Source organism: Lampris incognitus, chromosome 12 (assembly GCF_029633865.1).
Source record: "Lampris incognitus isolate fLamInc1 chromosome 12, fLamInc1.hap2, whole genome shotgun sequence".
NCBI classification, from domain to species: domain Eukaryota; kingdom Metazoa; phylum Chordata; class Actinopteri; order Lampriformes; family Lampridae; genus Lampris; species Lampris incognitus.
In genome coordinates, this window is record NC_079222.1 from 16,119,309 (window position 1) to 16,146,266 (window position 26,958).

The following is a 26,958-nucleotide window of genomic DNA, read 5'->3' on the forward strand; positions in this document are numbered from 1 at the left end:
GTCTGTCCCAAGGCCATTTGGGTAATATTTGTAGATGTATGGCCTGAGGCCACTTTAAAGGGGATGGCTGGTAATGTCAAAGCAACCGCAGTTAAAACTTGAAGATATTTCCTTGTTACTAACCTGGAGGTAATTATGGAGCATCCTCTCGCTATGAAGGAGATATGTACATGTCTGGCACAAATAACATAGGTTTACCTGCATGAAAGAAATAAAAATGTTACACCCTTACTGGAGTATGACTCAAAGACACAAGTAAAGCCATATTTAAAATGCTTTAATATAAGTGCATCGTCTTGCTGGCAGTTTTCCTAGTTTTCCTAACTTACTTGCACATCTTGAAGCAACTTAGGCAGATGAAACTCCCATTCCTTATAGAAGCTGGACAGCTGCAGCAGGAAGCCGACTGTGTGGTCTACCTCTTCCAAACATGCCAGGCTATTTATTGTACGCACTGCATTCAGACACTGAGAAGGAGAGAGGGAGTGAACAGTCAAGACAGAGTTGAAAACAGTTTTAGCACAAACAGTTTATTAACAGGAAAAACTGACTCACATATAAATACCTTTGCTATTAATCTCTAATATAGACCACACAGATATGAAAAGCATCACATTGATGGACACAGCCTTCCATGCATTTGTCAACAAATGGCGTCTTTTCTATTTAACTGCCACACCATACAGAGGCTCTATCACAAATTGTGGCAAATAGGCAATATATCCATCTTTTCTTTTTTTAAATTTGGGGAGACATTGTTTCAGCTACAGTGGCTGTATTTTGTATGCCTACAGAAAATAAAGATGAAATTCAATAGAAGTCACTGTCTAATACGTTTTTTTTGTACCTTAAAAGAACCTTTTGGCTTTTTTTATAATGATAATAATAATAATAATTACATTTATAATGCGCTTTTCTAGACACTCGAAGCACTTCACATTGAAGGGGGTAACTCACTTCAACCACCACCAATGTGTAGCACCCACCTGGGTGATGCACGGCAGCCATTTTGCGCCAGAACGCTCACCACACATCGGCTTGAGGTGGACAGGGAGGAATTATTGAGCCAATTGCATGGGGGGATGATGAGGTGGCCAGATGGAGACAGCCAGGTTGGGAATTTTGCCAGGACACTGGGGAACCCCCTACTGTTTGTGATAAGTGCCATGGCACCAGTGACCACAGTGAGTCAGGACCTCGGCTGTTATGTGTGTGCTCGTACATTTGTTTGGTTCTGACGCTTGATTTTTGGCCGACTAAAAATCTATTTGTGGTTAAGTGTATATAAAGTCTAAGTTTGTGATTATCTTGAAAGTCAAAATAAAATCTTACAATAAATAAACTTAGTAGTTACGTAGTGCCCCTGTCAAAGCACAGTTTCACTGATTCAGATAGTGTGGGCATTTCAGCTTTGGTGGAAGAAAGCACATTTTAAATTTACATTTAATTAATGTCAAATAAAAATTCTACATTCCATGAACACTGACAGCTCTCTGTTTGAAAAGTTTAAATACAGCGCTTCTAGTGGGAAATTAAACAAAATGCCAGAGGCATGAAGCACAATTCAAGTCAGCTTCATCATCATGAAAAATACAAATTTCATTCAGTTTGATTTCAGCAGCTTGACTGAAGACATTTCTCAAAAGAAAACACAGATCAGTCTATTGCCAGAAAAGGATAAATACCATCAGAGGCTTAGAAATAATAAAGTAGAAGCCACTGAACTGAAGCGGGTGTATATTCAACAAAAGCCAAGGTTTTCTTCAGCTTCAGCAGACATTACAACTGATGGCACTGTGTAGTGTCCCAGCCCTACCTGCAGTATACGCTCCTGATGTACTCCGGCGAAGTCGAGGGCTTCGTTTATGAAGTTGTTACGAAGTGTCTTGAGCAGACTCTCCATCAGGGACATACAGAGGCGATACACCCCAGGCCAACAAGGGGAGTACTGAGACTTCCTAAAGAAACTCTACAAGAGGACGACAACACACCGTGTGACACATCACATTATTACATTTAGTCTAAATTGTTATTTAACTTGGTACCACAGTAGATCTGCATTACACGAAGGCACACATGTAAACGGTTTCTGCATGGTGCTCGCCAACACCGCAGTTATTTCTTCACCTGTGAGGTATTTGTAGAGACTTTGTAGACACTGAGAAGTGGAAGACAGACACTCTGACTGACCGCTGCCCGGGCAAGAGTTGCTGCCCCCTGCGGGAGAAAGGGTAAACATACTAATGTGATAAACGACAGGTCATGTCAATGTGACAAACTAATTCAGAGACAATTTTGACACAACACACTCTTAGATACAGAAGGGTTTGGTGAGTCTGTGGGTGTTTACCCGAGGGGTGCGGGCTAGCGTGAGCAGCAGGTGCAGCGTAGCCTCGGTGAAGTAGAGGTTTTGTTTGGACTGCAGGCTGAGCTCTAAGGCACTGAGTACCGAGGGGAGAACGGGAACCTTTCTCATCACTACAACCCAGTGTTCCCCATCCTCATCAACATGACACAGCTCCTTGGCGAGGTGCAGGGCCAGCACACAAACCTGGTGGTGGGAGAGACACATTAGGCTGCTGTTTGAGCTGTGTTTTCTCTTGGGTAAGATGAGCAAAAGGGCACAATTAGCAACAAATTGGACTGCTGTTGAAATTTGTTTGAAGCACATCATTCCACCCCCCGCCCCCCAACAGGCTACACAAGCCACTCTCATTGGCTGTCAATCACATCTGCAATACCTGCAAGTCTTTGTAAACAACCCCACTCATCTCAGGAATCTTTTCCATTATGGATGAATAAAAACAATTGAGTTTCCAGCATTTGTTACATGCAAGTACGAGCTTATGTTACTACATGAACTGTCAATACCTTCCTCCACAAATGTCACTGAGAACTACAACTTAACTATCTGACAAACAAGATTACAGGCTTGTCATCAGTCCCACTAGAAACTGGAAAATATTCCCGATGTTTATCGATATATTAAAGGCAATTTTAAAACAAAATGTAGACCAGCTTATAGACTTGTTAAAGTCACCGACAATTACTCTTATATTAATAATAAAAACCCACAGTCCTAATAAGAATGGCGACAAAATCAAATGTAATGACAACAGCTTGTTGAAATAAATTAGGCATATAGGTGACACTGTGCCCCACAAATCAAGTACAACGTTTAAGGTACGGTCACACATGCATATAATTAACACTGGCAAATATTCACCTCCCATTCACTTCCATTCTATGCAAGCAAAGGGACGAATAAAACAGTTGCTTCCAGTGAAGAAAAAAATTTGCACTTTCAATTCATGTGGAGTTCAGCTATGGTGAACTTTGACTAGCGGATCCGTAGCCTCAACCAATAGCAAAGAAGTGTGTGTGGTTGTGAGGGCAACTCATATATGACGTTTGCATACTTTTAATCTTTGACCATGTATGATCTATACCACATTTAACTTCAGTCTATATTGCTTAGATAGATGCTTAAAGTTCATATGAACAAAGGTAGTGCTATAAAGTGTTCAAGTTCATATGAACAAAGGTAATCTTGTAAAGTGTCTCCTCCATCTGAACAAATGAAGGCCTATTGTTAACTGTCAGCTGATAGAGGAATATGTGGGAGACTCACTGAGTGTAGCAAGTCTGTACATAGTAATTGGAGAAATGGCCTTGATGGGATGTGAGCTGGAAGACATTAGATAAGCAGGGGAAGAACAGACAACTGCCCTATAAGAGAGCCTGTACTGTACTGATTCGCACGCACTTAAGTATCTAGGCTTTGTGTGTCTGTTCATCCATCCATCCATTATCCAAACCGCTTATCCTACTCAGGGTTGCGGGGATGCTGGAGCCTATCCCAGCAGCCATTGGGCAGCAGATGGGAGACACCCTGGACAGGCCGCCAGTCCATCACAAGGCCGACACATTCACACCTACATGTCTTTGGGAGGAAACTGGAGCCCCCGGAGGAAACCCACACAGACACAGGGAGAACATGCAAATGCCACACAGAGGATGACCCTTTTGACAGAGGATGACAAAGAGGGCTTTGTGCGTCTGTTCATGAACAAATTAAATTGTGGGGCGTCTGGGTGGCGTAGCGGTCTATACATTGCCTACCAACATGGGGATCCCGGTTCGAATCCCCGTGTTACCTCAGGCTTGGTCAGGCATCCCTACAGCCAAAATCGGCTGTGTTTGTGGGTGGGAAGCCTGATGTAGGTATGTGTCCTGGTCGCTGCACTAGTGCCTCCTCTGGTCGGTCAGGGTGCCTGTTCGGGGGGGGGGGGGGGGGTAGCGTGATCCTCCCACGCGTTATGTCTCCCTGGAAAAACTCCTCGCTGTCAGGTGAAAAGAAGTTGCTGGCGACTCAATATATATCGGAGGAAGCTTGTGGTAGTCTGCAGCCCTCCCCAGATTGGCAGAGGAGGTGGGGCAGCGACCAGGACGGCTTGGAAGAGTGGGGTAATTGGCCAAGTACAATTGGGGTGACAAAGGCAGGAAAAAATAATTTAAAAAAAAATTGTGACAATATTGTAAGAGCTTTTTGTCTTGCTCCTCATTTAATGTCAGAGGGGAATTAAATAATTGCCATGACAGTGGTTAACCCCAACTGGCTGTAGCTTTCTTAGTGAGCCAGGATAGAGAAGACTTTGATTGTTGCTGTGTCTAACCAGCCGGTATTGTACAACATTGCCCGTGAAAACTACACACTGCCCGATAACAGAGATGCTGCCTGGCTAGCAGTGAGTCAGGAGACAGGCACTGAATGTAAATAAATGGAAAATTTAATAATATCAATCCATATTTTGTGGTATACAAATATAACTTGTACACCAAATGTTCTTCATCCATATTTGTCCATAAAACTATGATAACATGTACAAGTGAGACAATTAAGTAAAAACATTTATCTTTCTCTAGGCTTCAGTATACATTTTCCTGTCGCATAACCAACAACTGCTCATGTGTGACCGACAACCACAACCACTCAAATGGACCACAAACCAGCAAACTGATTTCCATGTGCTTCACATGCTGCACTGTCCATATTCAGTACGACAAGATACGAATTTTGTCTTAGGAGGCGATGGTCATTCACCTGCATTTGCACGTGTATTTTGTTTTTAGTGTGCAGGGGGGCAGCAGAGTGTAACATCACTTCCGTGTGGTCGCCAAATGTATTGCATTATGAAAGCAAATGAAAAAGAAAAATGGCATAAAAATTCAATTTGATTGGACTTTTACCATATCAATGCCTCGATTTTCTCAATACAACCCACTGATTGATATAATATCGACATCTGATAATATCGCTACAAAACTGATTGTACGGTTAAAATAAATCTTTGCTAAAACCTTACCAACTAAACCCTTCACATATAGATAGATCCCTGTGTGATCAATAATTAGCCTGAAAATGTACCTGATGGAAAAACTGATGATACAAAAGTGTTGAAAAAAAACCTCAGTTATCGTACCTGAAGATACTTTGTGCTGTGCTTCAATGTTACGGAAACTTTATTTTTAATTAAGGGTGAGATTTGGCCTACAAGCATGTGTTGTCTTTAGTCTACCTGTTTGAATAATATGTTTCATAATAAAGACTCCAGCTATTCTTATGCCCATCCTTCCCTGGGAACTCACCCCATATCTCTGGTCCTTCTGAAGGCTGCAGGGAGCATCTGTCTCCATGCTGTCCTTGTCCTCCACGACGTCTCCTAACTGGCTCATTTGACGAGTGCTGTAGCTTAGTGCCAAAGCTTCGTCTTTCACTGTCTCACAAACACAATGTAGGAGCTGGGGCAGCTGGGAAATCTCCCCGCCTATTGGGGGTGGGGACACAAAACATGCATTTAGCAGACACCTACATACAAAACACAGACCAGTCTTCTACTATGACATCTGATACCAACACAGGCCCCTCACCATTGAGTCCCTGTATCTGTAGGACAGATATAAGTGCAGATAAGATCTTAGCTTTGGTCTTCTCCATCAGTTGCTGGTCAGCTTTTAGGACACTTTCCAGGATCAGAGAGAGTGGAGACAGAATGTCAGGGGCTGTAGCAACCACACTGCAGAATAACCATGGAGAAGAGGAAGAGATGGTGAGAGATGGATGAAACAGAAATTAGTTTTCACTGTTGATGACAATATCCTAGAGAACCTTTAAAATGGGTTCAGTAATGGTGTACACACACACACACACACACACACACACACACACACACACACACACACACACACACACACACACACACCTTCTCCACTGTTTGAGGAGGATGATTAGCACGGTTGCTATCATGGATCCAAGGCGTAAACAAGGTACAGACATAGACACCATCAGCTGAAGGGAGACAGTGGCAGAGAGCAGTTAGAACAAATCAGGGGGGAAAGGTGACCTTTTAACTGTTGCCAGACCAAAATGTAGAAGGAATTAAAATCAAAGGAGAACAAGGTATTATGGAGATGGATTAAAATGAGGCATGCCATGTTCACTCACAGCAGCTTTGGCCCCATCCAGGACATCCATGAACAACTTCAGCTTGACTGAGTCCTCTGTTAGCTGCATCACAGACTGAAATACAACACACCAGTCAATCAGCCCTAGAGTACATAGCTATGCAACTTCTTTGTATGTGTTTGGTTTTTCATCTTTTAAATTCCACTTCTGAACCATGACCATCCAAAATATTTGTGAATTCTTTAGACCACCTTAAGGAGTCCTAGATCTACCAACACTTGTAATGTGGGTGGATTAAGTTTATGATGACATACGTGGCTGGTGGAAAGGATCAGCACCAAGTACCAGGAAGACATCAGCATCTGGGTTTCAGAGAAGGGGCAGATTACCTCCTCCTCTGCCTCAGCGACATGGCAAACCAAAGATTTTACATACTGGGACCAGTACTCATAGCGCCGTGCACTGGAGAACTTCTGAAGCACATCCTTCAAGGACTGCTCCAGGGAGCCACTGCAACACCAGAAATTCTACTATGTAATATCAATTTAATGGAACATATACCATCTCAGAGGAAACTGTATTAGTAAATGATGACTTTCTAATTTTAAGTGCATTGTATCGCTTTATAATGTACAAACTCTGCAATCCTGAATAGTTTCTCTAACTGCACTCTGATAGCCAAGCATTTCCTTAGTATCGCTGCTTTATTCACACCAGATCAGCTGACTACTAGGAGACTGCACAGATTGTGGTCCCTTAGTTCATTTACTTATCCGTTTAAAGGTTGCCTATCCATATTCCAAAGAAACACCCGTGTGTCAACACCCAGACACTAACACATCATTAGTTAGAAATCCTAATGACTCACAAAACGATAAATGCTAATTACCTGGCAACATAGTAGATCTCGAGGCTAATTATTTTCATGGCAAAAGCACAAGACTCAAGAACACAGGGCTGGAAGAAAAAGTTGTAAAATTTTTAGTTGACAGTTCATGCAACCCATTAATCAATATGAATGCTCATTAATATATCATGAATTAGAGAAAGTTACCTCTGTGGTTTCTGAAGGAGGACTAAGCGCTCCAAAGAGCGGGGTTGTCAAATCTTCCCAAAACTTCTCTCTGTGAGAAAGTGTAGAAATATATAAACATCACAATCTGTACCCTATCAGATGAAGAACGTCATTATTCCACATGATGCATCTTATAATGGCAAAGTTTGTCAGAGGAAATGTACTCACTTGGTGCGAAGGACAGAGATGGCACTGTCCTTGCGATTCACCCAGAGGGCAAGAAGGAAGCCTAGAGCAGCATGGTGCAAAAGAGGTAGACACCAGTACTTCCCCTGGTTTTTGGAGTCAATCAGGTCCAATACCACCAGCAAACAGCTCCACTCACCCAGCCGAAACTCCTATAGGACAATAATGATACAATCAGCTTTTACAAAAGAAAAGACTTTATCATCAAAAACACAGTGTTTGAAGAGTAGAGATTTTAAAGTGAATACAGTGGTAGTAGACTACACCAAAAAACACTCACTGCACTTTACACAGATGCAGTTACACACTAACTGAATACAAATACTCTTTTTTCTAAAATCAGATACTTGTGGTAGTTAGCACCTTTGAACCCTCACTGTCATCTTTGACCTCCAGGTTGAGGAAGAGCTCAATGAGGCCAGGTTGGGTTTCCACTGCGACAGCTAGGAACTCCAGGATCATGACTTTGAGCCTCATGTCTTCTATCTTGCTCTGCAACCGAGTCAAGAATGCATCCCGGATGGCTGCTGCATCAGTGCCCAAGCAGGCATACACTGACATGGGAGCAACCTAGAGAAAAAAATAAAGGCTTAATGTGAGCTAAAAGAAATATTCAACATGGTGTTCATATGAAACAATGCATTATTATATTTTAAACCAAGATAAAACAGTCAAAGTAATAACAACAGAATAAATTAATGTTAAATTGGCTTACTGTGGAAAGCCTTTTAAGAAGTCGAAGTGCCAAGCGTGGAAGTGCTGGGTCATGTTTGTGGTAGATGTACTTAGCCAGGACAGCGATCAGATTGTTTCCATGGCCACCATGCTGTGTCAAGCAGTGCTCCAAAGGAGACATGACACTGGTGGGAGGCTTCAAACGGATAACATTGTTTGTGATGGAGAGGGCCAGTTTGACTGTCTGAATCAGAATCTGGCCTGGTCCCTCAGAGCCACCACTAGAGGGCAATAGACTAAAAGAAAAATAACAGGACTCAAAAAACGTATAAAACTAATTCATATTCATAAGGTGCAACTTTTTCAGTTGACTAAAAAAATCTACAGAAGAGGTGAAAGAAGGTGTGAAAAATGGACACCTGACAAGAGCACTTAATTTGTTTTTAATTCAGTCTCACCCACTGGGCTGTGCTGCCAGTACTACATCTATGGTGTCCACTCCTACTCCCATGATGTTGACCACTGCCTGGCCTGCCTCAGTGTTAGCCAAGCAGTAGATACACAGGGACTGGAGGGTTGGGGTGCTGTAGAGGAGACAAACTCTAATCAGATTAAAGTATATGTATGAAAGTGTTTTAAGTGTCCAACTGATTTATGCATTCAGGTCAATTGTAAAACTGGGAAGGACCTGTATTTTGGATTGTGTTCACCACAATAATAGACACATTTGATGAGCATAACATGAAGGTATGAAACCTGACTCAAAACTGAATCAACATTGATGGGCTCTGCTCAATTTTATCATATGGTCTGGGAAGGTTGCCACAAAAATGGGTGGGCTGTTGTATGCAACTGTCAGGGAACCAGTTCTAGTGTTTCAACTAATGATAAAAGGTATAGAATAATTATTGTCTGGATACATTAATACCACGACCCAACCCCGGAAAAGCGACTGAAGATGAGAAGGATACATTAAGATTATAATGTTTTTTTCCAATTTAATGAATTAGTGCAAAGTTTGCCACAGTTAAACTTCCTACCAAATGTTGATTGCAGTTACAAAAGACCTAAGTCTTACCTGTCATGATCCTCTCCTTCTGGGCTGAGATTGAGAATGGCATGGACCAGCTCCAAGATTAGACAGCCTACGGTAAAAAATTAGTAGAAAGTGTACACTGTGTTTACTTTACGGTTTAGTTTGGGTCAAGTAAGTGATTATTGTTAATCCAACCATTACTGTCCAATATATCCCCTTACCTATCCTCTCCCTGACTACATAGGTATTGTAGTGCCACTTATGGTATGTAGGCAGCATCTCCTTGAGCACCAGCAGGACACAGGGAATCAGGCCTTTGTTTTGAGCGCTGCTAAGATGACCCTGCAAGTAACAGGGAGGAGGACAGGAGTAAAGATAAGAAAAGAGATACATGAACAGTATAATATTCAGTATCAGTTCAGTTGTTGAGCTGTCATTATCATCTTGCCAGCATTATGCTGACAAGAAAACTGTAGTCTTAATAAAATATTACAGTTTTTTTAATAGAAATAAACTGGTGAGTTACCTTGACCAGGGTTGTGATGAGGCGAAGGAAGGCAATGGTCACGGCATACTCTCCTCTAGGCTGCTCAGTCTGGACCAGAAGGTTGCCATAGTTACCTGCCTTCATACCTCGAGCACTGCAGAGAATTAATTTTTAGTTTAGTAAGACTTTTAAAAGATGAAGACCAAATACTGTGAGGCACTCAGTTAACCATCTCACCTTATGGACTGAGCCATGCTGGTCAAAGGGCTGGTTGCAAAGGGTAAAAAACCTGTGTGGTGCAGACTGGAGCATACCTGTAGAGAGAGGAAAATAAACAGTTTACTATGATGAAGTATGCGAGCAGGAAAGCATCAACATCGCAGTATCTTAAAGTGTAACTAAACCCAAGACCACTTTTGTTTGTTTGCTGACATCTATAGGTTTTAAATCCATGTAAAGGTTAAAAACATGGCAGGTTGGTCTGATGTGATCATAGAAAGATAAACACAGCTGCAGCTAATTACAATGGGTCTGTTGGATGTAGGTGTGCCAAAAAACAACCACTGACAGTACTATTGACAGTTGTTAGTATATGTTGTCTGTCTGTCAGTCAATGCTGATAGGTATGCTGGCACACATAAATCTAACGGAGCCATTATTAACCAAAGGAAGTTGAATTACGTTCATCTGGACACAACGTTTGACAGAAATTTTCATCACTCATCTTAGTGACCTCTTCAGTCTAAACTGACTGCAGGTATACCCACCCTTATAAACAATGCAGTTGCATAATGACCGAAACCAACGATCATATGCAAATAGGCGTGACCATTAAGTAGTGTTTCAATGGCCATGTGTACTGTTCACAGAGGATTTGATAATGTTTGCAATCACAGCATTGTAAGATGGCGACAATTGTACTCCTCCTCCTTTGACTTCCTGTTCAAACCAGCATTCCTTCTTATCAAGGATTTACACTTACACCACAGAGTAACAAGGCCAGCCTGCCATGTTTTTAAATTTTAGATCGCTTTTTAACCTGCAGAAGCAAGCAAACTCACTAAAATGGTCTAGGGTAAAGTTACTCTTAAGGTACTGGCCAAAATGAGCACTTTCAGTGATGGATGAAAATGACAGTGCTAAAAATTCTGAGCAATCATATGTAATACATTATCCTGCTCAACAATGATGTTAAGTATGATTGTGTTTTTATTGCTTTCCTCCACTACTTCCATGTTTGGCTTAGCATATGTCACACAATAAAACATATCTCTCTGGTGACCTAATGTATTGGTCATGTCAGCAGCATGGACAGAGCCATTCCACTGTTTTTGATAAAGACAAGAAAGAAGCTGTTTGCAAAAGTTGTTCCACTGAAATAAAGAGTACATTTGATTTATGGGATGCTAAAAATTTTGAAATAAATGAAAAAGATTTTGGTATCTGATAGGATGTTTTTTTTTCTTCCAGAGTGATTAGTGCTGCAACTAACGATTATTTTCATAATTAATTATTTAGTCTGTTAAAAGCCATACACACTGATGACTGAAACAATAAAGCTGACTCCATCCTTAAATGAAAATGTGCCCAATGTATCTTTATCCCATATGCTTACCTTCCCAGGCATCCTGCCAGCTAGCACAATAAGGCAGTTCACACAGGAGGCGATCACATCAACTGGAGGACTGATGACTGATGTTAGCCTGACCGACAAACAGATCATGAACAAATTAGTTGAATGCATTCCCATGAAAAAAAGAGATCAGTCTCAAACAGCGAGCACAGTGAGGAAAAGCTTTAAATTTTAAAACGGTCCCAAAGATGGCCTGAAACTTTATTTCCATCAGTTTGTTTTAATGTGATCTCTTAAAACTGCAAATAGAAAACGCTAAAGGGAAGTACCAAAGTTCAATAAAAACCCCTAAATGTTGTAAAAAACATTTTACACTCGCTTGAGGTGAAAAAGTTGGTGCTTCAATAAAGAGAAGATGTGATAAAGGGTGATGGAAATAGACATTTTTTTAACAAATGAAGGAGGGGATAAAGTTAATAGCCATTGCCTCAGCCATTATATTTCTCACTGCATTTCATCTTTGGTCAGCATGAAAAGGGGCCCGGTACAGCTATGAACTTAAAATAACTCCTCTTATGGCAATTATGTTTTGTCAATTCTATTTCCCTAACCTGGGAGCTCGCGCTTGTTAGCTGTTGTGCTAGCCATTGTTGCTGAGTAACCATTATTGGCACTCTTTTGGTAATGTAGTCTGGCTTATGCACAGGAAGGCTGATTATCTGCACAATACTAGTTGATCAAAGCACACACTGATTCAATTTTTGGTTGACTTTTCAATAATTTCCTTAATATTTGCACATCTGGATGAAAACATAGCTGGCGTTTAATCAAACAGAGGACCAGGGTAGGTAGGGATAATAATACCTCTTGAGCAGCATGTAGACGCGTGAGGTGAGAGGCAGCAGATAGTCAGTCACAGTCCAGTCTTTACTAATGATCTTGTGAACCAGGTCCAGAATGGGCTTGACTCGCTGACAGTGAGATATCACATCTACAGAAAGATACAATTTATATATAGCCTATTAAAATAAATAATGAAGCTGCTTTGACTACTGACACTGTACAACAGAACTCTATCATGTATGTGTGAATGATACTACATTTCTGAGGGTGTACGTACCTTCAGTTGAAACTACATGGAGCAGCATCTCAATCTCACAGGTGAACAAAGCCCAGGAGCTGTAGGAGTAGTCCCAGTGCACTACATAGCCCTGCTCACCCCTCACCACAACCTGGCCAGTCATTCCCTGGGGCATCCTCAGGTTGGTCTGACCTAGGCCTGGTGGCCAAAATGGATGATCGAAACAATGGGGAAACGGAAGACTCGAGAGAAATCTCAGTATTTCACTACAATGTAGTTTTTCCAGCACGTTTCAGTCACTAAACAACATCAACGAACCGCAAGTAATCAAAACTCATAATAACCACAAATCCAACTAACCGAGAGGGTACACGAGCTTTGGTGTCTGTCTTCTCCACACAGTCTCATCATCATTGGAAATTATATCATAGGGCTTATATTTGTAAACTTCTGTGTAGAAGGACATCTTATCCAAGAAAGTGAAGACCTGCCATGTAAAGGAAAATATATAGAGAAAAAATACTGGTAAAGTTATTCATATAAGGTCATTATGAAGGTATCAAGGTATAAGGGCATTTCTAAAATGTACCTTTTGTACAGTTGGAATGTTTGACAGAAGAGCAGTTAGAAGCTGTAGCAATGGTCCAATCTCATGCGGGAACATCCCAACAGCACTGTCAAGGATCATTCCCAATCCCATGTTGGGTGTCTGGTGTACAAATGTAAAAAATAATTAACACAGTCATTCTTGTTAGTTTTCAATCTTTGTCTTTCAAGAGTTTTTACTAGATTTTTCTTACCATTTCCCAAAACAGCTCGGCCAGACCGGGAGCAGAGACGACTTCACAGGCAGCAACAATCAGATGCTGGGGACGCAATGAGCTACAATTAGTCTGACATTCTTCCCAAACAGGCAGGTCACTAATATAAATAAAAGCACAGACGGTGGACAGAGATACATGTAGAATCCGGCTCAATACCTGCTGGCTGCCCAGAGTTTCCTCTTCAAAAGAAATAATCGCAAATGAAAGGAGGCCATAGATACACATCTTTGCAGAGCTCACTGTACACTGGCGAAGAGAAAAAACAGATTAGGAGAGTCAACTAAGCATACAGAGCAACAATCAAAAAACCGTTTCCAAAACACATATCTTACATTAAAGGACCACTTCGCCAATTTTCAACCTTATCTCTATCTATCCGAATTCAGGGTATAGTGTGAAAAACGTCTGCAGTTGTTACCAATGTTCTCTGTGTCTCTAGGACGTAGTTGCAAAATCTGTTCTTCTGGCACCAGTGTCTTCATTTGACACGTCAGTGACGTAGTTGGTGACAAGGAGGAACTACAGTCAAGTTCAACTTGGATTTCTAATCTCCGCCTCTGGGGGCATGCTCTAGATCAGTGTTTCTCAACCGGGGGTCCGCGGACCCCTAGTGGTCCGTGATGTAATTGCAAGGGGTCCGTGAAAATAAAATATCTTTAAAAAAAAGATCCTATGACATTTATAGAAATAGGATTATTTTACTCAAATGTGACTGAGACCTTTATCTACCTAAACTATAGAGGGTAACAGGACTTTTTTCTCTAATTTCATCTGTTTCACAAGTGTAATTTATTGTATTTTAATAAGAGATCTCGCTCCCGTTTGCATTGTTAAAAGTTACTGCATAAAAATTCTGTTGTTACATATATCTGAAAGTTACTGAATACATATTCTGTTTTGTTACATATATCTGAAAGTTACTGTATAAGAATTCTGTTTTTTTAACTATATCTAAGTTACAACTGAAAGCTCTTATTTTTGCCCCAAAGAGTGAATAAATGCTATAATGCAATTTAAAATGCAGTTTCTACTGTTTCTATCAAATTACAACCCCCCTCCCCCAAGATCAGGTGGAGGGGTCCTCAGGGTAGATCAAAAATACGCAGGGGGTCCAGGACCCCAAAAAGGTTGAGAACCATTGCTCTAGATGCCACTCAAAAACAAAACTTCCTCGTTCTCTTCGCTTGTATTGCAAATGAGCTACGTTTCCAACAGCGAAAATGACATCCCAAATTATGAGTGCTTAGGATCTTATGGATGAGGACACATTTTACAGTGTTTGGGCTGACTTGGATATTCAACCGTATTTATTCAAGCCATAGTATACAACCCAAGAAATGTAGTGCAGAGAGGCCAAGGCTGCTGCCGCATTAGCCGAGCAAGAGGATATGGTCGGCTGTGACCATCCAGAACCTCAGCTGCCGAGAGCAAACAGCAACTAGTGGTGCCGTTGCTCAAATTGCCCTCCGATGCCAACAGAAACTAAATCATTCTGCTGCAATGAATTTCAGCATGGGCCGTTTTGGTTGGATGCTGTCGCCGACACCAACCCCGAGTCAGCCCATGTGTGCATTACTATGCATGAACGTTTTATTCCTCACATGGACAGCAATCTGCTGGATACTTTCTTCAGGATCCCGACGATAAACTGGAAAAGAACCAAGACCAGCAGGGCTGGCGGATGACCACTGAGTGAGTACGCTATGTTTTGGCCAAAAAAGTAATAGCTATAGGCTAGTGTGGTGATACACGGCAATGTTGGACATGCGGTTTTCACAACACATTTGTACAAACTGCATGGCAAACTCTTGTTACGCAGTTAATTTCTATAGTATATTTTCACGTCTCACTAAATTTCCTGTTGCAAGCACATTGCCCGATAATTTTGGCCAAAAAGTTGCCCAGTGTATCATCACCCCGACATTATCCGTTGTCTTCACATGTGTTGCCATTACAATGACCACTGTGTTGACGACCGAAAGCAGCACAGTTGCAAAACAACTGAAACCGGCGAGTGGTTTAATATGCACGGCAATGTGCACGTGTTAGAGCGACGGTGTTGGTCGTTCAGCAACGGTGCTCTTTACAAGGTTGGAGATACCGACAGTGAGACTGACAGTCACTTACATGAGTGATGAACCCCCCCCTCCTCCAACTTTGTGTCCAGACGAACTGACTCAACTCTCTGGGTATAGCCACTAATGTTACGGGATAAGATAATATGTACTTCATTAATCTCCGTGAGGAAATTCATCCTCTATATTTATCCTATCTCAACGTACACACTGGAAACAGTGGACAGCCATGTAGCTAGGAGCAGTGGCCCGGGGACGAACTCCAGCTCTTCTTGCCATTCCTCTGTCAGGGGCACAGACAGGAGTATTAACATAACGTGTATGTCCTTTGACGGTGTGAGAAAACTGGAGCACCCAGAGGAAACCCATGGGGAGAATATGCAAACGCCACACAGAAAGAACGTGGGACAGCCTGGGGTTCGAACCCAGAACCTTCTTGTTGTGAGGCAAGAGTGCTAACCACTGGGCCACCATGCCGCCCCAGAAAATAAATATGTAAAAATATGTGCAGAATATGATGCAGGACTAATGCGGTTTAAATATACACCAGAGTACTGCACAGCTGAAATATCTGTCCCCGTTGTAGTCATCTGATGCAAAATGCAAAGACTATACCCAAAGATTTCTTAGTACTGATTGTCGGTGCATTCTCGTCATATTTGGGTTCTTTTGTTTTCTTTTTGCTCAGAGCCATTCTTTGCACCATTCAACATCTGTTGGTAATTAGCAGTAACTTGTGCTTACTCCCTCCTCTCTCTGTAGTTGTCGCATCCTGCCATGATACAATGAGAAGCCATGTCTTTTGTCAATAAAACTAATCCAATCCATTTGTCATTTTTGGGTTTTCTGATTGAAAAGTGAAGCTTTTAAGATGCCCTTTCTTTGTACACAGAGCTGCAAGAAACACCCGTTTCCACGAGTTATGCGGACTTTGGAAGGATTTGGGGTTTGAGTGTCAGAATTTCACGTGTAATGCATCCTGGTACATATAGGCACTGCCGGCATAGCTCCGCAACCAGAAGAACTCAGATTTCTCAGTCAAAATAGCACACGCTGAGGAATTTATTGCTTCAATTGACTATATTTGCACTCAACACTGATTGGACGTTCACATAAAAATCTGCGAAATTTCCCTTTAAAACCTATAAAAATTGTTGCATTTCTGGTCAGTGGCAAAATAGTGACGTGTGTGTTGCCAGACTTTAGCAAACAGGCAGCTCCATGAGAAATCTTCAGCATTAAATCAAAAGCCAGACATGCTGCTGTGGTTAACAGTACAAGATATTGTGCATTTTGTGCACTTTGCTGTGGGAGGAAGCAGTAAATTACAATATGAAAGGAAAATGCACAGGTAGCCATAGCAGCAGAGACTGGATATGGATGGAAAGCTAAAGGTCACCCTATGGAGATTCTATGTCAAGGCTAAGCTAAGTCTGTTAAGTATGAATTGTAGGTGGAGCTTGAAACAAGTAGTAAAGTCTCTTTAAGGGGCAACTGAGGAGCCAATAACTGGCTATGGTGTAGGAAAAAGAAGCCATGATGGCAAGTATTTATAGTATTTCCAGGGTAAGTGTGTTAACTGGTGCTTGGTGCGGATGTGTTAGTGTTAGCTAACTTTAAATTGGTTTAGAATTTGCTGGTATATTGTTTATTTAAGTAGGTTAGCGCCATGCTTACACGTAGCATGGAAAAGTATTGGTACTATACTTTTATTTGGCTAATATTTGCTGTGCTTCTGAAACTTTTGACAGTTGTTAGTGTTTGGCATTACCTAAGTTACAAAAGAAATCTCCCATGCTTAGTTCAGACAAATATATGCAGCTCCCACAAGTCAACAACAACACAAGTGCCCATCAAACAGTTAATAAGCAAGCACTACACCCCTGTACATTTACTGCAATATATATTGCAGCTAGGTGCAGCCAGTTACCACAAGAGATCAAATCAAAAACATCTGTAATCCCAGCCAATAAACTGCCATCCAGTGGAAGGCCCTACAAATACTCAATTTCAGTGCAGTAGAAATTGCAGATTTGAAGCCACCTTATGGCTACTTACTGTAATTTGAGTGCTACAAGGATGTCTTTTCAAACTGATGTTAATATCAAGGATCTGTATTGTCCAATTTACATCAAAACAGGGAAATTTTACGAATGGCAAAATGTTTGTCTCTTACATTATTTCCTGAGACTCCAAGGCCTTGTAACATGGTAGAGAGGTACTTGAATACCCCCAACTCCAACGACGCCTTGGCTATCCTCCTGGTGACTGGGCTCGGCTCGTCTGGTTTCAATGTGTGTCTCAGCAGGACCCAGGCTAGCAGAACAGGCCCATGGTGAGAGATGTCCCCAAAGGTCAGAAGCAATTGGTCCATCTCCTGGAAGACACACAGAGAAAATCATAGCAGAGATGCTTACATAGTGTATCTTACTCTGGGTAGGCATATTAGTGTCCTTTCTTGATACTGGAGCTGCTAATGGGTCTTCTTGGAGGGGAATGCAGTGTGAACGAACATCATGTTTTAAAATGACACATAAAGGGAATCATAAAGAGCACCTTTAGGGGTATTGCAGATTTTGCCTATATTTACAGGTGGCCACCCAGGCCTATGCACCCACATATATTTCATGCCATCATCAGTGTTTCAGCAAGTTATGTGTATGTTTTTGTTTTTTTGGACATGTAAAACCAACAGCCCTGTTGTGTCTTTAAAATACTGCTACCAGGCAGGGCTTTATCATCTCTCGAACGTCCTGGCAGCCCATAACAGTTCTATTTGTCTCCCTTTGCGCATGTGCCAAATTCATTGCTTAATACAAAAAAGTGCACATTTAGTGCTCTATTACAATGTGCTGATGCTATATGCCTGTGTTTAGAGACTTGAGACCAACCTTGTTGATCTCATGAGAGTTGAAGAACTGGTGCTGCTCTGTACAGTCCTCTAATGCACACTTATGAAGGAAGTCTATGTCCATTCCTTCTACCAAGATCAGAGAGCTGAAGTACCTGCGATTAAAAAAGTGCTGTTAAGCAATATCTCAATCTGAAAAGTAAGGGTAGATAGCAAAATTTATCCTTTGTTTTGTTTTTTACAGTGTGCCTATAAATAAGATGTGAAGGATAATTTCAAGACCCTTTACTCAGTGTAGCAAAGCTTTTATTGATGCCAGGGAACTGTAAAAAAAGGAAGTAATCCTGTGTCAAGGACTAAAAGCATAAGGTCATGTAAAACAAATCTCTAGCAACATATCAATCAAACTATTCTTTTCTTCAATCTTGTTACAGAAGAGAAAAAAAATGGAACACATTACTAATGTCACAAAGTAAGTGGAAAGTGGATTTCATCGAAATGGACAATAAGACATTGGTTATAAAAAAAAAACCTCATCATGAATTGATGCAGAACTTTGGCAATCAATGCCAAGTGTAAACAAGCTGCCTGACTTCTCTTATGGTGTCATTTACACTACCGATGTCAGGTCTAGAGTTGGGAAGCATGGTTTAAGAGTCAATTTCCAAAAAATTACTTATACCAGGGGTTTTCAAAGTGTAGGAAAGTGAGCCTCCCCTCAGAGAACCTAAAAACAGCTGTGCCCCCCCCCCCCCATTATTATTGCTATTATTACTATTATTGTTGCTGCTATAATGTATGTTCCACTCAGGTATAAAAACGGGTTTCAACAATAAACGATATATCTTTGAAGATGATCTTTTATTTTTTCAAACATCTTTTTCAAACATTTTTAAACATCTTTATCTTTATGTTTTAAACATCTTTTTAAACATTTTTAAACATCTTTTTAAAGTGGGGTTTACCTGCCTTAGCTATGAGCAACGCCACTCGGTATGATGCTTCGGTTGCCTTGGTATTTACAGTGCTAAATGTGTCAATGACTTTCTTCTGTGACCGCAATTCCTTTAGCTTCCTATCAAAAAACTCCTGTGGCTTGGTCACTAAACTTGGGTGTTTCGTATCAATATGACGCCGGAGTTTACATGGTCTCATACTGTCGTTAGCTAGCGCCTCTTTGCAGATAACAAACTGCGGCAGTGGGGCGTCATCAGGACCAATCCATAAAAATCCAAACTTTAAATAATCATGGTCATGCTTCCTCCGTTTTCTGCTTACCCCAGACGCTGTCACCTTTCTCACTGTAGGTAATGTTACTAAAAATCGATCCATTTTGCTCCAAGCATTGCTGAAGTTAACTAAATTTAGCTAGATGTTTACGGTTACTTTTTCTTCACGTTTTTTTTCTCACACTGCGCCTCCCCAGAAGCTCTCTGGCGCCCCCCAGGGGAGGCACGCCTCACACTTTGAAAACCCCTGACTTATACCATTTCTAGACTCTGGAAAAGTGATCAGCCCCCTGGATCAAATCTAGCAATTACAACTTAATTTCAGGACCTGTCACTGCTGTCAGTATTGAGCTAATTTAGCCGTTATAGCATGCTGAATCTGACTGATGGTCAACGAGTTCCTTTTTGGGCCCATCAACATCGACCCATCGTAGCTGTTTCCATTTAGGTACTTCACCCCTCAGAATTGTTGACCCCAAGTGATGCTTTGGCATGTCCCAGTGTGATCAGCGAGACCACCACATGTTGAGATGCTAACCAACATCATATCCCTGCCAAGGAATAAATGTTTTACCATATCAAAAATTGGTTTTAGTATGGCTTTGTCTTTTAAATTCACACTGTTATGCTTACCCGATGCGGTCGATCAAGGTATCCATGCTTTTGTCCATTAGGTGTCTGTTGGTCTGCTGTAAGCCAAAGCCCTGCTCCTTGAACATCTTGGAGAAGCTCAACAGGTCAGAAGGAGACATCTCAAAGTAAGCATAATACAGGAAGAGGATCTCCAACAGCAGAGACTGCTCTCTCAGACACTGGAGGAACCATCTTGATACCTGTCCCTCAGTCTGCCCAACAGAAATAAGATGCATGCAGCACCATCAGCATGAGTCATGTCAGCAATAAAATATGAGTACCACCTTTTCTGCCGTTTGTTTATATTAGATCCAAGTACAAAATAATCCGAAGAACCAAATTCTGTGAAAAACTCTGGCACACTGTTTGACTTGCAAAAACATTAAGTCATTTCCTGTTTACAGTGGTTTCAGAGAACTGCTGTCTTTCTCTCATGCTTTGTAGTGTCGGGCGTGCAAAAGATACATGTTTTAATGACTTAGAATCAAATTCTTACCATAAGGTTTCCATGGGTCTCCCATGTTGGTGCCTCTGCTTTAAACAGATTGTCAAACTGTGATTGATACTTGCTCACTAGGTCCTTCTCCAGTTTATATACACAGTTAGAATACTCAGCCTGCATGAAGACAAATACACCAAAATTTAAACCCAAACCCCCAAAAAATATTTCCATCAGAAATTTCCAGGTATATTTGTGTTTCTAAGTTGTGGACAGGATCCAAATCTAAGTCTCACCTTGAAGGGATGTCGCTCATCCTGAAAGTACCTCAGCAGGAGAATGACACATCTGAGCAGAGACTCGCGCTCCTTATAGTAATAGTCAGCTATCTGTGAGCAAATACACAAAGACATTTATACCAAAAACGTTGAATAAATAAAATATCATGCTAATTCATATGTTCTCATAGACCACAGGGAATGGCTTCTGTGGTTTACTGACCTTCAGCAGGAGTGACTGACTTTGTCTCTCATCCTGAAGAACAGTCTGTGTGGAGGGCAGAATTATCCATAATCAGCAAAATCTTCACTAATGTAAAGCTGCAACTAACAATTATTTTCATTATCAATTAATTTATCGATTATTTTTTGAGAAGCATCATTTCGTCTATAAAATGCCAATCTTGAGCTCCCAGGACCCAAAATGATGTCTTATAACTCATAGCCAAAAAAACTCCAAAGTATTCATTTAATGATTATATGAATCAGAGAAAGACAAGCAAATCTTCGCAATTGTGTCGCTGTAACCAGCAACTGTTTGGTATTTTTGCTCGATAAATGACAAACAATTTATTGATCACCAAAATTATTAACAACTGATTTTCTGTCGGTCAACCAATCAATTGAATCGACTAATCTTTTCAGCACTACTAAAGTGCATTTTATCTCATTAAACTCTCACTTTCTCAAATAGGACATATGTACCTATCATTCAAGTGATTCAATCCAAGTGAGTGTACACACCTTCAATGAATTACGAGCTCCTCTGTAGTCTTCCTGCAAGTAACACTCTAAAATGTCCAGACTCTGTTGCTCATCAAGATTCTGCAACAAGCAGAGAATCACCTTAACATCTGCTAACAGTTTATAAAGTCAGTGTAAGGATTGGCATTTCCAATACACAAACCAGCATTTTTTTTTAATTCTCACCAATAATTGACTGATCCTCAGACCAAATTCCTTCAGTGGCGGAGAAACATCTGTGTTTGCTTTAACTTTTCCAGCAGATGATGAGCTGCAGTACAGGAAAACAGCAATTACTACACGAGTCTTATCAATAAAAATGGAATTCAAATGAAAGCTTTTTATGTCACCATCAAAATAATCATACCTGGGTGCTTTATAATAACTAAGTCCCTGATGTAGCTTCTCCCAGTGTCGATCAAGTTCTGCCTCTATCTGAGCCTTTTGTCAGACAAGTTTCCATGGAAGAGAGACCACATAGAAAATAAGATGTCACACATTTACTTTTGGCCGTGCAACTACAATTGGCATGTTCAACTGTCATGGCAGGCATGCATTTGACACTGCTCTCATCTCACTGATCCCATAGCATTCACAAAAATAAATTACATAGATCACATACCGGCTCTCGCAAAGCAGATCTTCCCAACAGTATAGTCCATAATTCTTGACTGCTCCTAAAAAAAAATGCTCACAGTTTGAAAGGGTACAAAGGAAAGCAGCAAAAGCAAAAAGCAAAAGGTAACAAATACTCGCATGTATAGCATAAGATTGGCAGATGGGAAAATTTGTGTACTCACAGTCAGCATGTTTGTTATTAACATCCAATCTAACTCAAAAAAATTCCTCAAGGCTTTATGTCACGAGCAGAGTTATGATATTATAATGGCTTGTATAAAATAATAAATTATTTTATTTTTTTGGACCCCCCCCCCCTTTCTCCCCAATTGTATCTGGCCAATAACCTTACTCTTCTGAGACATCCCGGTCGCTGCCCCACCCCCTCTGCTGATCCAGGGAGGGCTGCAGACTACCACATGCCTCTTCCGACACACGTGGAGTCGCCAGCTGCTTCTTTGCACCTGACAGTGAGGAGTTTCGCCGGGGGGACGTAGGATCACACAATTCCCCCAAGGTCACCCTCCCCACTGAACAGGCGCCCCGACCGACCAGAGGAGGCAACTAGTGCAGTGACCAGGACACATACCCACATCCAGCTTCCCACCTGCAGACATGACCAATTGTGTCGGTAGGGACGTCCGACCAAGCTGGAAGTAACACGGGGATTTGAACTGGTGAGCCCCGTGTTGGTAGGCAACAGAATAGACCGGCACACTACCCAGATGCCCAAATAATAATTTATTTCATACACAATAAACAATGGTATATATTGGATTGGATAACATACTCCACGACTTAGGTCACTGGACTTCTTGACAGATGTTTGGGTACATTGTTTGTGTAAATTAAGTTTTAAGTGTATGAATAAGTGACCTTGACCTTGCGAAAGGCGCTATATAAATAAAAACTGTTATTAGCTATTATTTATTACGTCAAAGTTTGATGACAGCTCTATGTCATCACCTCTGGTCAATACTGCAGGACTTTAAACCAACTGGCACTGTCATTTGCTTGGTGCTTTACAGAAGGTAAATAGCAGCATATCACATTATGAGCTATTCTCTATTACTAATAAAATAACTTGGGTTTAAGCATCTGCCGTATTCATAAGGCTGCAAGATGCTTTATATATCTATCTATCTATCTATCTATCTATCTGTCTATATATATATATATAGATATAAAGTTTCCTTTATTAAATCCAAACTTAAAAAGCATATTTTTTTCCTTCGCCTACATTTAGTTGCCTTTAAGCTGAATGATTCACAACCCGTACTGCATGGCGGGTCAGTTTCTGTCTCAATGTATTTACCAGGCACAAAAGATCTACTGCTAACGTCTTGGTGCCAGATACGAGAGGACACCTTCAGTGGTCTTGTAGAGTCTATGGCTTGACAGGTCAGCGCTGTGCTGGCGGCAAATGGGGGACCTACACAATTTTAGGCAGGTGGTTTTAATATTTTAGCTGATGGAACACAGACACACACACACACACTACATGGTACATTAAATATTGTAGCGACCAGGGAGGGCGGTCAGACGCTGGACCCATGACGGCTATGCGCTGGGGAAGCACTAAGGATTATGGGACTGTTATGTTCAATGTTCAGATCATTCATCCACCCATCCATCCATCCATTATCCAAACCACTTATCCTACTCAGGTTTCAGATCATTGTTCTATTAATGTTGCATTCATCTTTTGTTTATTGTTGTATTGTTTGTTTGGGGGTTTGACTCAGATTGGGTAGACAACTACTGACTGACTGACTGTAGGACCATAACTAAGATTGATGTGTTTCAGAGTGACCTCTTTAGGGGAAGCCATTGCTCAGGAACCATTGGAGAGGAACAGAATAAAGGAGCACTCCTGGGGTTGTGCGGTGTATGGGACACAGCTGCCATTCAAACTAAATCCTTGCCTTTTACCTTCCCGTCAGTTGTTTAATTGGGTTTTTTTTTAAATTATTTTCCCCCTTTTTTTCTCCCCAATTGTATCCAGCCAATTACCTCACTCTTCTGAGTCATCCCAATCTCTGCTCTGCCTCCTCTGCCGATCCGGGGAGGGCTGCAGACTACCACATGCCTCCTTCGCCAACCGCTTCTTTATACCTGACAGTGAGGGGTTTCACCAGGGGGGCGTAGCGCATGGGATGATCACGCTATTCCCCCCAGTCCCCCCCCCCGAACAGGCGCCCCGACTGACCAGAGGAGGCGTTACTGCAGTGACCAGGACACACACACACATCCGGTCTCCCACCCTCCCATGGCCAATTGTGTCTGTAGGGACACCTGACCAAGCCAGAGGCAACACACAGACTTAAACTGCAGATCCTCGCAATAGTAGGCAGCGGAATAGACCGCCATGCGACCCGGATGCCCGTCAATTCTGTTCTGACAGTGTGTTTAAATTAAACACGAGTACCGGGGTTGTGCGGTGTATGGGACACAGAAGTTGTGATCAAAAGAGATCTCTGCCCCTCATTCTCCACGCAAACTCGCCACATTGGTGTCAGGAGTTGGGATTAAGCTAAAATACTGAGAGGGAGATCCAGAGACTGCAGCGGGACATCGAGCAGACCCGTTGGCACTTGGAAAACCGGGTGTGACAGAAGACGGAGCCTGCCAGAGATGGAAGTTTTCCAGCCCAACCTGATGGCTCCGGTACACCGCCGCTCCACCGCATGTGTGTGTGTGTGTGTGTGTGTGTGTGTGTGTGTGTGTGTGTGTGTGTGTGTGTGTGACAAGGAGAGAGAGAGATGTACAAGCTTTAAATGACTTGCTGCATGCTCAATAATCCAGGCAAGAAAAGAAGATGAGAAAAGAGGTCACTTAGTTGAGTGATGAAATGTATCTGTCAATAAACATTGTATCCAGATGAGCTGACTCAACCTTCTTAAAAAGCTTTAAATGAAGTTTGAGCTAAAATTTAATTTAAGGCTAATCCAAATTGATCCAATTTTAATCAAATGTAATCCAATTTTAAATTTAAACTCAACCTGCACTTTTCTTAATGGGGTAACCTCTGGAAGGTTTTGACCTTACCATTAGACAGCATGTTTTAATAGGTGATATCTTGCTCATAGCCAGATGCTGCGTTCAGAGAAATTTAGAAAAAAAAATCTAATTTTAAATTCAATTTAATCTATGAAAATCTTTGAAGGCCGTCACCTCTTTTTTTCTCTCGACCAATTCAACGTATCTGGTATGACTTGTTGATTACTTGCTATGCTTTAAATGGAGCCAATCAGTAGCCATGGCTGGGTTTTGAATATTTATTTATACTTCTTCATGTATAAATAAACATGATTTATCTTGATCTCGGAGTTGCTTCTATTTTTTCTCGCCCTTTGTTCATTTTAGCAACAATAACCTCACTGTCGCTGTGATATTTTACCTCTATCCTTATTTCAATAACATCCAACATCAGTCGTTCTTTTAGCCACCGCGACACACAGCCGCCACACACAAAGCGAAAAGTCTCAGCATGAGCTACGTTACAAGCGTTTCAACTCGGGAAATCTGCCAGAATAGTACGTAATAACAACAAAACGCCAAACCAATCAACGAAATTATTAATGAAATAGTTCAGAGTTTAAAGCGGTGACATGCTGTTGTATCGTTACAGTACAACTTGCTGAAAAGCCATTCAAATCTGACTTGGCAAGCAACTGCTAAGCTAAGTTAGCGTGGCGCTAACAGCTAAATACAATAACACGACTCCACAATCATCTGCCGCAAGACTATAATTCATCCGATGCACGCATTCGGACCAAGGCGACAAACTTCTCCGAAACACAAATTCAAATTATCGTTCATTTATGAATAAAAGTTTGGCGTGGTTACCTGACACGAATCTTCGACACCGCCATGATCCCTCCTATCTTCTGATTGGCCGCTGCGTGATTCTTTCTCAAGTTTATACGCAACTGGAAAACAACGATTTAGCTCATTACCGCCACCGTCTGGAATGGCGTGCGGACCAGAATGTCTGTCTACGTACGAGAAGAAGAAGAAGAAAAAAACACCCTCCTATCTTCTCAGTCAAACGAGTCATTCTAAGATCTACTACTACTACTACTACTACTACTACTACTACTACTACTACTACTACTACTACTACTACTACTACTACGTTGTAAACTTATCTGCCATTTGATTTCCTTTGACACCAATATGCGCTGGTACCCATAAAAATGTACAGTCAGGAAACTGAATTCTGTATAATGTTTGTTGTACTTCTATTAAAATTTCCGATCTGCTATCTGAATTACTGTACTGTAAACTGGCGAGTGATGAGCTTTAGTCTGAACAAGTGATTGCTCTCAATGGTTGTTTCCTCTATCCAATGCACTGCTAATTATATTGCAATCATTTCGCCAGTGTAGACTGATACTCCCTCGCTAATCCTTTTCCCTACTTTAATATGAAACTCTGAACAATAAATGCTACTCCTTTTTTATCTACTAAACTCTTTAATCAATCTGTGTACACCTAGTTGTAACTGTGGTAACCATCAGTATATGCTTGTATGGTATGTGAATTAAAAATAAACTCTGTTTAGTGTTTACCGTTTTTTGAATGAATCTTGTAATTGTCTCTGACTCTTCACAGCCCCCCAAAAAAACTGTTTTGTTTTCATGTGCAGATATCCAGTGAGTCAAGTACATTCTTTATGAGACAGT

General features: G+C 41.3%; 1 protein-coding gene across 1 annotated transcript in view; it reads right to left on the reverse strand.

Annotated features, from left to right (window-relative positions):
- The window catches only part of nup188 (nucleoporin 188), a 32,317-nt gene extending 6,172 nt beyond the window's left edge, over positions 1 to 26,145 (reverse strand). Inside the window, exons 1-38 of the mRNA XM_056290787.1 lie at positions 26,120 to 26,145; positions 22,275 to 22,329; positions 22,020 to 22,093; positions 21,839 to 21,923; positions 21,653 to 21,733; positions 21,132 to 21,176; positions 20,927 to 21,019; positions 20,688 to 20,807; positions 20,192 to 20,403; positions 18,370 to 18,484; positions 17,655 to 17,855; positions 13,560 to 13,649; positions 13,380 to 13,445; positions 13,169 to 13,288; positions 12,940 to 13,066; positions 12,619 to 12,777; positions 12,363 to 12,489; positions 11,541 to 11,628; positions 10,163 to 10,239; positions 9,965 to 10,079; positions 9,660 to 9,780; positions 9,481 to 9,547; positions 8,861 to 8,986; positions 8,443 to 8,698; positions 8,091 to 8,297; positions 7,710 to 7,879; positions 7,521 to 7,590; positions 7,356 to 7,423; positions 6,781 to 6,976; positions 6,506 to 6,580; positions 6,264 to 6,349; positions 5,932 to 6,077; positions 5,650 to 5,828; positions 2,351 to 2,551; positions 2,128 to 2,217; positions 1,817 to 1,969; positions 330 to 467; positions 124 to 198 (exon numbers count right to left, since the gene is read on the reverse strand). Of these exons, the coding sequence (XP_056146762.1) occupies positions 124 to 198; positions 330 to 467; positions 1,817 to 1,969; positions 2,128 to 2,217; positions 2,351 to 2,551; positions 5,650 to 5,828; positions 5,932 to 6,077; positions 6,264 to 6,349; positions 6,506 to 6,580; positions 6,781 to 6,976; positions 7,356 to 7,423; positions 7,521 to 7,590; positions 7,710 to 7,879; positions 8,091 to 8,297; positions 8,443 to 8,698; positions 8,861 to 8,986; positions 9,481 to 9,547; positions 9,660 to 9,780; positions 9,965 to 10,079; positions 10,163 to 10,239; positions 11,541 to 11,628; positions 12,363 to 12,489; positions 12,619 to 12,777; positions 12,940 to 13,066; positions 13,169 to 13,288; positions 13,380 to 13,445; positions 13,560 to 13,649; positions 17,655 to 17,855; positions 18,370 to 18,484; positions 20,192 to 20,403; positions 20,688 to 20,807; positions 20,927 to 21,019; positions 21,132 to 21,176; positions 21,653 to 21,733; positions 21,839 to 21,923; positions 22,020 to 22,093; positions 22,275 to 22,329; positions 26,120 to 26,145 (4,500 nt within the window). The remainder of the gene's footprint in view (positions 1 to 123; positions 199 to 329; positions 468 to 1,816; positions 1,970 to 2,127; positions 2,218 to 2,350; positions 2,552 to 5,649; positions 5,829 to 5,931; positions 6,078 to 6,263; positions 6,350 to 6,505; positions 6,581 to 6,780; positions 6,977 to 7,355; positions 7,424 to 7,520; positions 7,591 to 7,709; positions 7,880 to 8,090; positions 8,298 to 8,442; positions 8,699 to 8,860; positions 8,987 to 9,480; positions 9,548 to 9,659; positions 9,781 to 9,964; positions 10,080 to 10,162; positions 10,240 to 11,540; positions 11,629 to 12,362; positions 12,490 to 12,618; positions 12,778 to 12,939; positions 13,067 to 13,168; positions 13,289 to 13,379; positions 13,446 to 13,559; positions 13,650 to 17,654; positions 17,856 to 18,369; positions 18,485 to 20,191; positions 20,404 to 20,687; positions 20,808 to 20,926; positions 21,020 to 21,131; positions 21,177 to 21,652; positions 21,734 to 21,838; positions 21,924 to 22,019; positions 22,094 to 22,274; positions 22,330 to 26,119) is intronic.
- Positions 26,146 to 26,958: the final 813 nt, after the last annotated feature.